At 37.4% G+C, this 12,679-nt stretch overlaps 1 protein-coding gene across 38 annotated transcripts in view; it reads right to left on the reverse strand.

Annotated features, from left to right (window-relative positions):
• Positions 1 to 10,047, reverse strand: part of LOC105358519 (uncharacterized) — a 44,266-nt gene extending 34,219 nt beyond the window's left edge. For 36 of the 38 annotated variants that reach the window (XM_078952932.1, XM_078952945.1, XM_078952915.1 and 33 more), the window contains exons 1-13: positions 9,861 to 10,047; positions 8,430 to 8,481; positions 8,290 to 8,322; positions 4,809 to 7,561; positions 4,533 to 4,597; positions 4,187 to 4,335; positions 4,040 to 4,108; positions 3,772 to 3,816; positions 2,939 to 3,193; positions 2,653 to 2,709; positions 944 to 2,458; positions 375 to 598; positions 146 to 210 (exon numbers count right to left, since the gene is read on the reverse strand). In XM_078952932.1, coding sequence (XP_078809058.1) covers positions 146 to 210; positions 375 to 598; positions 944 to 2,458; positions 2,653 to 2,709; positions 2,939 to 3,193; positions 3,772 to 3,816; positions 4,040 to 4,108; positions 4,187 to 4,335; positions 4,533 to 4,597; positions 4,809 to 7,561; positions 8,290 to 8,322; positions 8,430 to 8,463 — 5,264 coding nt within the window. In that variant the 5' untranslated portion in view covers positions 8,464 to 8,481; positions 9,861 to 10,047. The remainder of the gene's footprint in view (positions 1 to 145; positions 211 to 374; positions 599 to 943; positions 2,459 to 2,652; positions 2,710 to 2,938; positions 3,194 to 3,771; positions 3,817 to 4,039; positions 4,109 to 4,186; positions 4,336 to 4,532; positions 4,598 to 4,808; positions 7,562 to 8,289; positions 8,323 to 8,429; positions 8,482 to 9,860) is intronic. The other 2 variants (XM_078952854.1, XM_078952944.1) reach the window with 2 other exon arrangements.
• Positions 10,048 to 12,679: the final 2,632 nt, after the last annotated feature.

Genomic DNA, 12,679 nt, shown 5'->3' on the forward strand with positions numbered 1-12,679 from the left:
TGAATCAAATAATTAAAAGACATAAATGCTGAATCCTTTCACAATATTACCCATCACTGAAGTATTAAGTTCGTGCATTGCATCCTAATGTTTAAAAGGGTTAATAAACAATATCTAACCTATAATGTGGTACATTGTCATTTACCTGAAACCATTGATTATCACTCTCAGAAATCGTGTTCCAAATTTCAACCTATAAATGCCGTCAAGCTGTAAAAAACACAAAGGAGATTTACATGAGCAATGTTTCAGAAATCTCCTTGTTATGCTTTTCATTTAAACAAGTTAACCATCGACTCTTAACCCAGGAATTTTACTTAATTTTGCACAAAGAAAATGAAAGAAAAACGAAAAAAACAACTAAGCACACTTACTTGGTTTTCAAGGTTTGCTGCGAGACTGATGAATTTTGGTGAGGTATTGTTCAGAAGGTCGTCAGTAAATGTTTCCTCCAGTTTAAAAAACAATTTAATCGTCTGTTTCGGGTTTGGAGCAGCTATTGTGGTTGTTGTCTGTGTAGTTGTTGTTGTTGGTTGTACAGCAGCTGTTGTTGTTGTATGGTCCATTGTTGTTATAGTTGGTTCTGATGGTTTAATTGCTAGCGGGGGGAAAAAGACCAATAGATAGAGGTGAGGTCTTGGTAAAAGAAAGTGAGGATGCTTTGTGTATTCGTCAGGCTTTAGTGGTTGTTTTTGGTGTCCAGCTGTTGTATTGTCAGGAGGTTGATTGAGATCTGCTGCTAATACAACTACATTTTACTTTTTAAAAATGTGGCGTATGACAGGGATTGACCAACATGTATTTGTAGCTTTCTTCATTTTAAAAATTTCCATAAATAGGGTAGGAGATTTTCAAAAGGTTTTGGTAATTTATTATCTGATAGTATATATCAATAAAAATAAACGGAAAAAAAATATTTCAACTTAAGACTTCATTACTGTACCTGATGTGGTTGTAAACTTTGTTGTTATTGTGGTGTTTACTATAGTAGATGCTGTACTGTCAGGTGGTAAGGTTGTAATGGCTAAAGTTGATGCCTGGCTTTCTGTTGTAGATGCTGAACTGACAAATGGTGAAGCTGTTGTGACTTTTTCTGAGTTCGGTGTTTCTGTTGTAGCCAGTGATGTCCCACTGGCTTTTGCTGATGTTGAACTGACTGGTGTTGGTGTTGCACTGATTGATGGTGAAGTTTCACTATTAGTTGGGGATGTTGTACTTTCTGGTGTTGAAACTGTACTAGTTGCTGTTGACACTTCTATGGCTGGTTGTGAAGCTAGACTTTCTGGTGTTGAAGATGCACCGATTAAAGGTGAAGTCCCACTGGCTTTTGCTGATGTTGAACTGACTGGTGTTGATGTTGCACTGATTGATGGTGAAGTTTCACTGTTAGTTGGGGATGTTGTACTTTCTAGTGTTGAAACTGTACTAGTTGCTGTTGACACTTCTATGGCTGGTTGTGAAGCTAGACTTTCTGGTGTTGAAGATGCACCGATTAAAGGTGAAGTCCCACTGGCTTCTGCTGATGTTGAACTGACTGGTGTTGATGTTGCAATGATTGATGGTGAAGTTTCACTATTAATTAGGGATGTTGTACTTTCTGGTGTTGAAACTGTACTAGTTGCTGTTGACACTTCTATGGCTGGTTGTGAAGCTAGACTTTCTGGTGTTGAAGATGCACCGATTAAAGGTGAAGTCCCACTGGCTTCTGCTGATGTTGAACTGACTGGTGTTGATGTTGCACTGATTGATGGTGAAGTTTCACTGTTAGTTGGGGATGTTGTATTTTCTGGTGTTGAAACTGTACTAGTTGCTGTTGACACTTCTATGGCTGGTTGTGAAGCTAGACTTTCTGGTGCTGAAGATGTACCGATTAAAGGTGAAGTCCCACTGGCTTCTGCTGATGTTGAACTGACTGGTGTTGATGTTGCAATGATTGATGGTGAAGTTTCACTATTAATTGGGGATGTTGTACTTTCTGGTGTTGAAACTGTACTAGTTGCTGTTGACACTTCTATGGCTGGTTGTGAAGCTAGACTTTCTGGTGTTGAAGATGCACCGATTAAAGGTGAAGTCCCACTGGCTTTTGCTGATGTTGAACTGACTGGTGTTGATGTTGCACTGATTGATGGTGAAGTTTCACTGTTAGTTGGGGATGTTGTATTTTCTGGTGTTGAAACTGCACTAGTTGCTGTTGACACTTCTATGGCTGGTTGTGAAGCTAGACTTTCTGGTGCTGAAGATGTACCGATTAAAGGTGAAGTCCCACTGGCTTCTGCTGATGTTGAACTGACTGGTGTTGATGTTGCACTGATTAGTGTTGAGGTTGTGCTTATTGATGTTGAACTTGAGCTTTCTGGAGGTGAAGTCTCAACAAATGGTTGCGATGTTGAAATAATTGGTGTTGAAGTGATTGTCCCAGCTGGTGAGGTTATGTTTGATGGTGTTGTTGCTGGGTTAGCTAGCAGTGAGATTATGAACGATGATTAAAAATAAGTTAGGTATTTAATTATACATTTAAATGTAAAAATAAAAAGAAATGAAACATCTATACACAATTAGACACTTTTGCAAAAATGCGACTTAGCACATAAGATTAATGTATGTTCTGATTTGCATGCAGACTTAAAGAAGGTATAAAGGACACAATTATACCTGATGTGGAAGTTGAAATCCCAGATATTGTAGAGGCTGTTGTTGGTACTACAGTGTCTGCCAGAAAAATAGTTAATTTTAATATATAAAAGTAAAAAAATAGACATAAAATCAGTGACCTTAGTCAATAGTTTTCCTCTCTCAAAGATAACTTTTGTAATATACTTAATATGACAAATGTGTGAAAGGGCTTAAATGTAATGATTTTTTAATATTCAAATCCCCCTTTTTAAAAAACAAAAAACAAATCAGTCAATATCAAAACACTCAAAACACAAACAATTACCGGGTGAAGACAATGTGGGCAGTGTAGATGCTGATGCCACACTGAGTGTTGGTGATGTCATGTTGATTGTTTGTGAAGTTTCTTCAACACGCTCTGCCATGGTGGTGGCTGATGGTAAAGATGAACTGACTAGAGGTGAAGTTGCAGTGACTGTTGGTGTAGTTTCAGTGGCTGGTTGGGGAGCCATGGTGGTTGATAATGAGGCTGTTTCAAGTGGCGTTGAAGTTGTAGTGGGTAATGGTGAAGACGTGCCAACTGTTGACGAAAATATAGTGGCTGTTGTTGTCTGCCTCATCGATAGCAAAGTATTAGTCTCTGGTGATGAATTCACAGAGACAGACTGGAGGGTTGTACTGGATGGTGTTGTCATGGTTATTGATGGTGAGATTGCACTGTCTGCTTAAGAAGCTGTGGTTTCAAAATGTGGGGTTGCACTGACTGTTGGTGATGTCAATATTACTAATGTTAAAAGGGAGTTTGCCTGTAGTGTTGTTGAGGTTGAGGTGGATGGTGATGAAATATTTAGATTAATAAGTTAATGTTCCTCTTAAGCATTTTTTTTTATTTCAAGTCAATTTTCTGTATATCTGTATATTCAATGTCAATACCATTAAAATGCCAATATTATATTAATGAGAGGAAATAATCTGATCTGTTAATTTAAATAACTAATCAATAATTTCTGTAACAAACAATAATCAGTAATATTTTGTGTTTTCTAATTAGCTGACATGAGGTAAATGTGTTTTGATAACTCCTTTATTAGCCATGTTTTAGTAGAGAGGAAAAAAATGTTTTGCATGTGAAAAATTTGAGATATGGTGTAGATTTACCTGCTGTTGGAGCTGTGGAACTTTCAATTGTGGCTGTTGTAAGTTCTGAAACGGAATAAGTAAGTATATGCAGTCATATCTCTTCAGACTGCATATTGAGGGGAATAACATTCCAATTAATTTTCTTTTTTTTTAATTACTTTGTAAAACTACCTTGTGTTTTCTTTCAACTGACTGTAACAATTTATCAATTGTTTTGCAGTTGAATGACTCATTTTATTGTACTTGGTAAGTAAACATTTATGACATGATTTTGGCATTGTCGTACCTGGTAGGGTAGTTAAATTAATTGTTGTGGTTTCAGGAAGGGTTTCTTGTTTAGGCTCTGTGAAGACAGCTGGAAATAAAACATACCATTAATGATCTTGTGCCATATAAATTGTCAATGCTTTTATGTGAGCAAAAAAAGTCTTACGGGCTGCTGAAATTGAAGATGTGTTGACACTGAGGGAAAAGTTTTGACTGGTTACAGCCTCCGTCAAGGTTTCAGTCACAGAACTAGAATTTGGTAGTGCTGTCACATTATTGAAGATCAACTCAGCATCCACTACAATGGATCCTTGGCTGCAATAGAAAGTGTACTTTTATTTTCCATTATAGTTTTTCAAAGTAAGAAAAATTAAAAAATGACTTCAAATTTCAACACATTTGATCATTAGACAAGCTATGAACAACAGACAAATGGTTTTAAATGCTCAAACAAATTACTATTTGGGACAAAGGTTAATAAATCAACAACTGGTGAAAGGCAAGTTTCATACCTAAATTTCGTGACGACCGTTCTATTGAAGAGGGATCCAAATTTATCCGTGTAGACCTTGTCAAGCTTTTAAAAGTTAGAAAAGAAAAAATAATGAGACTTTCCATTCACCTAAGTGTACCCTCCATATATATATATATATATATATATATATATATATATATATATATATATATATATATATATATATATATACAGAATATGCATTTTATATATACACAATGCAGTATACTTACTACATACTTTATTATAAATGGAGAATAGATGAAAAACTTACTGCAGTGGTAACTTCAATCTCCAATTTCTTGAATGATGGTGAACTTGTGTTTTCAAGGTCTGAAGTAAACTTTTCTTCCACCTTAAATCCTAGCTTGATTACAGGCTCTGGAATTGGGGCAGCTTTAGTAGTTGTAGTTGTGGTTTTGGCTGTAGTTGTAGTAGTAGTTTTAATAGCTGTTGTGGATATTGTGGTCGTTGCAACAGTTGTGGTTGTTGTTGTGGTTACTGGTGGAGTAGTTGTGCTAGCTGTCGAAGTTTCCCTGGCTGGTTCTAAAGTTGTTTCAACAGGTGATTTGGTTGTGCTTGCTGTTGAGCTTTCCTGGGTGGGTGCTGAAGTGTCTGGTTGTGAGGCTTTGCCAGTTGTTGAGCTTTCTTGGGCGGGTGCTGAAGTGTCTGGTGGTGAGGCTTTGCCAGCTGTTGAGCTTTCTTGGGCAGGTGCTGAAGTCACTGTTTCTGGTGGTGAGGTTGTGCGAGATGTTGAGCTTTCTTGGGCGGGTGATGAAGTGTCTGGTGGTGAGGCTTTGCCAGTTGTTGAGCTTTCTTGGGCAGGTGCTGAAGTCACTGTTTCTGGTGGTGAGGTTGTGCGAGATGTTGAGCTTTCTTGGGCGGGTGATGAAGTGTCTGGTGGTGAGGCTTTGCCAGCTGTTGAGCTTTCTTGGGCAGGTGCTGAAGTCACTGTTTCTGGTGGTGAGGTTGTGCGAGTTGTTGAGCTTTCTTGGGCGGGTGTATTTGTGCCAGCTGTTGAGCTTTCTTGGGCAGGTGTGTTTGCACCAACTGTTGAGCTTTCATGGGCGGGTGTGTTTGTGCCAAATGTTGAGCTTTCTTGGGCGGGTGTGTTTGCACCAACTGTTGGGCTTTCATGGGCGGGTGTATTTGTGCCAGCTGTTGAGCTTTCATGGGCGGGTGTGTTTGTGCCAGCTGTTGAGCTTTCTTGGGCAGATGCTGAAGTAACTGTCTCTTGTGTTAAGGTTGTGCCAGCTGTTGAGCTTTCTTGGGCGGGTGTGTTTGCACCAACTGTTGGGCTTTCATGGGCGGGTGTGTTTGTGCCAGCTGTTGAGCTTTCTTGGGCGGGTGTGTTTGTTCCAGCTGTTGAGCTTTCTTGGGCAGATGCTGAAGTAACTGTCTCTTGTGTTAAGGTTGTGCCAGCTGTTGAGCTTTCTTGGGCGGGTGTATTTGTGCCAGCTGTTGAGTTTTCTTGGGCGGGTGTGTTTGCACCAGCTGTTGAGCTTTCTTGGGCGGGTGTGTTTTTGCCTGCTGTTGAGCTTTCTTGGGTGGGTATGTTTGTGCCAGATGTTGAACCTTCTTGGGCAGGTGTGTTTGATCCAGCTGTTGAGCTTTCTTGGGCAGAGGCTGAAGTAACTGTCTCTGGTGGTGAGGTTGTGCCAGCTGTTGAGCTTTCTTGGGATGGTATGTTTGTGCCAGCTGTTGAACCTTCTTGGGCGGGTGTGTTTGTGCCTGCTGTTGAGCTTTCTTGGGTGGGTATGTTTGTGCCAGATGTTGAACCTTCTTGGGTGGGTGTGTTTGATCCAGCTGTTGAGCTTTCTTGGGCAGAGGCTGAAGTAACTGTCTCTGGTGGTGAGGTTGTGCCAGCTGTTGAGCTTTCTTGGGATGGTATGTTCGTGCCAGCTGTTGAGCTTTCTTGGGCGGGTGTGTTTGTGCTAGATGTTGAACCTTCTTGGGCGGGTGTGTTTGTGCCTGCTGTTGAGCTTTCTTGGGTGGGTATGTTTGTGCCAGATGTTGAACCTTCTTGGGCGGGTGTGTTTGTGCCAGCTGTTGAGCTTTCTTGGGCAGAGGCTGAAGTCACTGTTTCTGGTGGTGAGGTTGTGCGAGTTGTTGAGCTTTCTTGGGCGGGTGTATTTGTGCCAGCTGTTGAGCTTTCTTGGGCAGGTGTGTTTGCACCAACTGTTGAGCTTTCATGGGCGGGTGTGTTTGTGCCAAATGTTGAGCTTTCTTGGGCGGGTGTGTTTGCACCAACTGTTGGGCTTTCATGGGCGGGTGTATTTGTGCCAGCTGTTGAGCTTTCATGGGCGGGTGTGTTTGTGCCAGCTGTTGAGCTTTCTTGGGCAGATGCTGAAGTAACTGTCTCTTGTGTTAAGGTTGTGCCAGCTGTTGAGCTTTCTTGGGCGGGTGTGTTTGCACCAACTGTTGGGCTTTCATGAGCGGGTGTGTTTGTGCCAGCTGTTGAGCTTTCTTGGGCAGAGGCTGAAGTAACTGTCTCTGGTGGTGAGGTTGTGCCAGCTGTTGAGCTTTCTTGGGATGGTATGTTCGTGCCAGCTGTTGAGCTTTCTTGGGCGGGTGTGTTTGTGCTAGATGTTGAACCTTCTTGGGCGGGTGTGTTTGTGCCTGCTGTTGAGCTTTCTTGGGTGGGTATGTTTGTGCCAGATGTTGAACCTTCTTGGGCGGGTGTGTTTGTGCCAGCTGTTGAGCTTTCTTGGGCAGAGGCTGAAGTAACTGTCTCTGGTGGTGAAGTTGTGCCAGCTGTTGAGCTTTCTTGGGATGGTGTGTTTGTTCCAGCTGTTGAGCTTTCTTGGGTGGGTGCTGAAGTCCCTGTGTCTGTTGAAGCAACTGTTAAGGCTTCCTGACCTGGTTCTATGGTTGCAGTGACCAGTAACATTGTTGTGTTGCTTGTGAAGACATCCTGCATTGACTGTGTTGTGACCGGGATTATAGTCATGACAGCAGTTGATCCTATATTTTCTAGTGAGGTTGTGGTGGCTGTAGAGTTGTCTGGTGAGTCAGTTGTTTGTGCTTCTGGAAATAAAGGGATAAAAAGAATGTTGACAAGTTCTAGAAAAAAAACATGTCTTCATAGAAGAATTAGCTTAAAGAATCATAATCCTTATATTTAATTGTAACAAGGTAGGACGTTTTTACTGCTAGTTTTTATTTATAACTTTTATACATTTTTTGTCTTAAAATAAAGAATTAAAATTTGATTTAAATGTTGTTGGCGGTGGAGTAATTGACTGTTATTTATTAAAAAGCGTAATCAATGTTCAGGTTAAAGAAATCCTATTGCATGTTAAGCCATGCTAGATCAAAATAAGGTTTTAGATAAAATCAGGAGACCTGCAGTAAATAACTCTAGACATAGATATGATGTGTCTAACAATTTAGGAATGTGAGGAATGAATTTGCCCAGCATCCAAGTTCTTGTAATATTGCTGCCATCTGGTGACACATGTAGTGAACTGCAATATAATATTAATTATATAAATAATGTACAATAAATACTGCTTAAATTTCAAAGCATCAAATAATACCTATTGAAAAAATCTCTGAACTCATTTTTTTCGAAAAATATTTAAAAAACAGAAAATGAACTTTTTTTTGTTTTAGCAACTTAGGCTAATTAATGCTGACATTCTTGAGACATTGTTTTGATTCAGTTTAGTTTAGCTGTAGTCATAAAATTGTATTTTATACATCATAAACTTCAAATTCAATGTATTAAGTCCTGTGATATATAGATATGTTACCTGATACCCCATTTTGAAGTGATCCAACTAGCCCTGTGAAGAAGAAGATAATATTTCTGATCAATAACTAAACCAACATTTTAGTTTTAGAATACTGTCATACAACACTTGCACAGAAAAGCAACACTGCCAACAATTACCTGCTAGTAGGAGAATGACTGTAACAGGTTCCATCCACAGAGAGTCCACTTCCTGTTAAAACAGTTACCAATTAAATTTTGAATACTTTTTCATATACACTTGCTGAGCTCTTTTAAGAAAGTTATAACATACTGTTATGTTTGCTGAATATAGTATTCCACATTCTCATCTAAAACCTAATATGACAAAATTAAGGGCCATTTGCTCATGCCGTTCTGTAACAGTTTGATCACATAGCAACCTGCCTATAATGTAGAAGAAAATAAAAGTAACTTCTTGAGGACTTGAAAATAGCAGCTGATAGTTTTTAAAAATGTCACAAAAAACAAATGCTCCTTTCATCCACAACCAAAGCTTGCCCCTACCTTGTCCTTAAAATGACTGACTCACAACTTATATCCGACTCTTAGAAGAGCATTTACACAAACACACACTGTGATTGTGACATTCTCTAAATAGAGTATTCCCAAATTCCAGTGAGACAAGTCTGTAAAACCTTTTCTCAACCAGATAAAGCAGTCTTGCATTTCCAGTTGCAGTCAAAGATTCCATCCACAGGTGTATCTATCTCCACATGATACCAAGAATTTGACTGAACATTCCCATAAAGAAAATCAAGATCTCTCCATTTTGTTCTGTTTGCCTGACCATACACTTTAAATTAATGTATTTATTTTAGTGCGTTTCATTATAATTTTTTTTTGTAAGAATGAGCATGTTAGAATTAAACATACATATGTTTGATATTTTCCCCACTTAGCTCAAAACATTTTTTCAGTAATTTTTTGCAATATTGTTTTGTATAAACTTATTTTTATCTGAAATTTAGATTAGAAATCTATCAAAAAATATTAGGTTTTCTTCATCTGTACATATTTTCATAAGAAAAAGCATTTTGCAAGTATTTTTTAAATATGTTTTCCCGGAAAAAAAGAAAAAATAATATATATATATATATATATATATATATATATATATATATATATATATATATATATATATATATATATATATATATATATATATATATATATATATATATATATATATACATATATATTGCATCAACTTTGTTACAGCAGTTTTGCCTCTGATGCTCAGATGCTCAAATGGTGGAGCCACACCCAAAAAAATTCAAGCCAGATAAATAAAACTTTCAGTTTAAACAAGTTCTTTTTACATTTTTTGTGATAATTTGTAGGGATAATTATCTATTTTAAATAAAAAGTGATATATATTCTATGTGGAAGTTTGTCAAACAGTGGAAAAGAAAGAAAAAAGTTGTTCCTAATGAGTAAAAGTATAAAAATAAAGTAAACCTTAAATTCATTAATTGACACAACTTCCTCTTATGATTTGTTTGATTTCTGAACAGATATCCATATGCAAAAGAAAATAATAAGCTAAAATTAATTAAAGTTTTGTCTTACCCTTGTTGAGTATGTAGTTGCCCCCTTAAGCTCACAGGAATAGGTACCAAAGTGCAAAGAACAGGACAACTGGTGCTTTTACTCCTGAAGTCCAAAGATGTAGTGAGCAGCTATCAGCTTGCAGGGTTCTGTTAAGGGGAGGCTAGGAATTTGTCTTATTTAAAGTGCAACAAAACCTGTAAGACTTGTTTTGTTGTACATCATTTCCTGTGGAAAAAAATTTAAAAAAAAAGAAATGAACCGGGTTTAGGGCAGTCTGAGAGTGTGTATGAGGTGTGTTTGTGCGTGTGTGGGGGAGGTAATGATGTGAACTAGTCAAATGAAGTGAGTAATGATTGAGGCATCTATTCTATTTCAAGGATACATGATATATTTCAAGTTTATCAAATTATACATTTTATAATGCAAATTGTAGGAAAAATAAAAATAATTATTTGAAAATCTTTAGACCTTATTAGAAATAAATTTACACTAAAAACAAGGACATTTTGCAGATTTTTGACTGAAAATACTTTAACTAGGCTTTGCAATACTGCACAACATCAGCCTCTCTTTTTTTTCACATTTTACAGACTTAGTTTTCACTGACCAACAGAGTTATGGCAGGATGTATAGGTGGCAAAAATGAATTTGTTTCATGCAAATGTGCTTTGAATTTGAATTCATAATCCTAGTGAGGAGCAGCAAACAGATCTAATTTTAGAGGGAGATCCAATGAGATGCATTACAGTGCGGCCGCTTCACTCCGTCACACCTACCATGACGCAAAAGATGACTGACAGCTGCACAAAAAAAAGCCACAGCAGTTTACATTTTCTAGATACTTTACAACTGTTTTCACAATAACCAAATATTTGTTTTCATTGCTTAAGTTTATGTCTAACCAACCATTTAACCAACTGAACAGAGCAACATAAAACACGGTGACCATGAAAAGGAATCAGTCTGATTGACTTGCGTCAGTTGGGGGTGCAGAAATTCCTTCTTAAGTTCAATTTTAAACCTCATGGCTGAGCCACTGAAACAGCACATCACCTTCATTTAGCATTATAGACAGGGAATGTGTATAGCTTCATGGAAAAGCAGGTGAAAGCCTTGCAGTTTTTGAAAACAGCATATAAGCTTGCAGTAAAATCATTTTTAGTTGTTAATAAAATATACTTCAGATTGCAATGTCTGATTTCCTAAATCCAAATGTACATGCAAACAAGAGAACAGTTTTTCTGCAATTACTTGGGATTTTTAAAAGCAAAAGACTGATATTTTGTTTATTTGAAAGTTAAATTAAATTTATCAACCACAACTCCATGCCAGACATTTTTTACATTGTTAGGGGACCTTTCCATACCAGTACTTCTAATCAAATCTAATTTTCCTTAGTCACCTAACTTAGGAAAACTAGTTTCTTTCAACAACTCCCAATTATGGTAACCCAAACCAAAGCAATTAGAAGATAAATCTGAAGAGGTTTTATGCCCTTTCGGATGCAACCAGTCTATGGCCAAATTGGTATTGTGCCAGCAACTTACTAATATGATGTCTAGAGGCGTGGGTCAGACAGGGAGGTCAATAAAGTTGACCACCTTTGACAATTTGTCTACAGAATAACTGACAAACAAAGAAAAAAAAAATCTGTTTATTTGATATACACTGCTCTAGCCAAGGTTTCAAATCTAGTCAAAAGAAATTCTGCTCAGCTTGCACAAAGAGAAAGACAGCATAACTCTTCTTAAATTACTGTGTACTGGTGTTTTTTGAAAAGTATTGTGACCTTTACTACCTTTTTTCTACTGTGTGGTGTTTAATAGAATAAAGCTTATTGACTATAATGAAGCCATCTCCTGGTCCAGTCACCAGTGTATCAACCAACAGAATTAGGCAGTTTGGGGCTGATATGAAAAAACATAATTGGAGCCAATTCAAGTCACCAGATAATGGGTGGGTGGTTTATAATGCAAGAACATAATTCTCCATTCACTGCAATGTCTATAAGATGAACACGGTTTCAGAAAAAAGCTCTTTCTGACTGAAAACAAAATCATAATTCAGTTACAAGTTACAGTTAAAGTTCACAATTATTTATTTAGGGAATTTGATATATATTTTATATATATTTATAACATCTTATGTTTGAGATGTCTCTGAAACTTCAGAATTGTTAATGTGCTAAGAATAAGAAGTAAGATGCTTAGAGACCCAGATTGCCACTTATTTGCCCAAAACAGACACACATATGCTGTCGACATTCGTACAATCATCAAGTTTAGCCGATGTTTAAATTTAAGGGAAAACGCTACAATAACTGCCAAAAACAGATTAATCTTAGGCCGCATTTCCAAGTGTTGTTTCAACAAATAATGTTTCCAGTCGCTCTCTTTCGGTTGGGTCTCATTGGTTTCCCGATTACACTTGAAAAGAGAGCTTGTGTTTAATTTAGATTCCATTTTAGGACCTTTTTAGAGTTGTGCACAAGAAAATGTTGACAAATGCACCTACTTTTAGATTTTCTGTAAAACATGTTTACCAACAGCACCATGACAGACTGGTGACCTGTCCAGGGTCTACCAAACAGTAACTGGTTAATGTGCAGGACGTAGGGGTAGGGGGGTGAGAGCATTGTGTATGTTTTCACGATTTTTTTTTTCTTATATGAAAGTCTTTGTTTTGGTATTTATTTTGCAAAGAACGTTGTGTTTTATAAATAAAGTTTGATTTAATCCTAGTTTGTGCAAAACATGAATGAATAAATAATGTGTATTTTATTACTTATTCTGTGCTCATTTTATTTGAGACAACAAAAAATGTTCAAATTTTAAGAT

This window comes from Oryzias latipes, chromosome 1 (genome assembly GCF_053564925.1).
Source record: "Oryzias latipes strain Hd-rR chromosome 1, Olatipes_Hd-rR_3.1".
NCBI lineage: Eukaryota > Metazoa > Chordata > Actinopteri > Beloniformes > Adrianichthyidae > Oryzias > Oryzias latipes.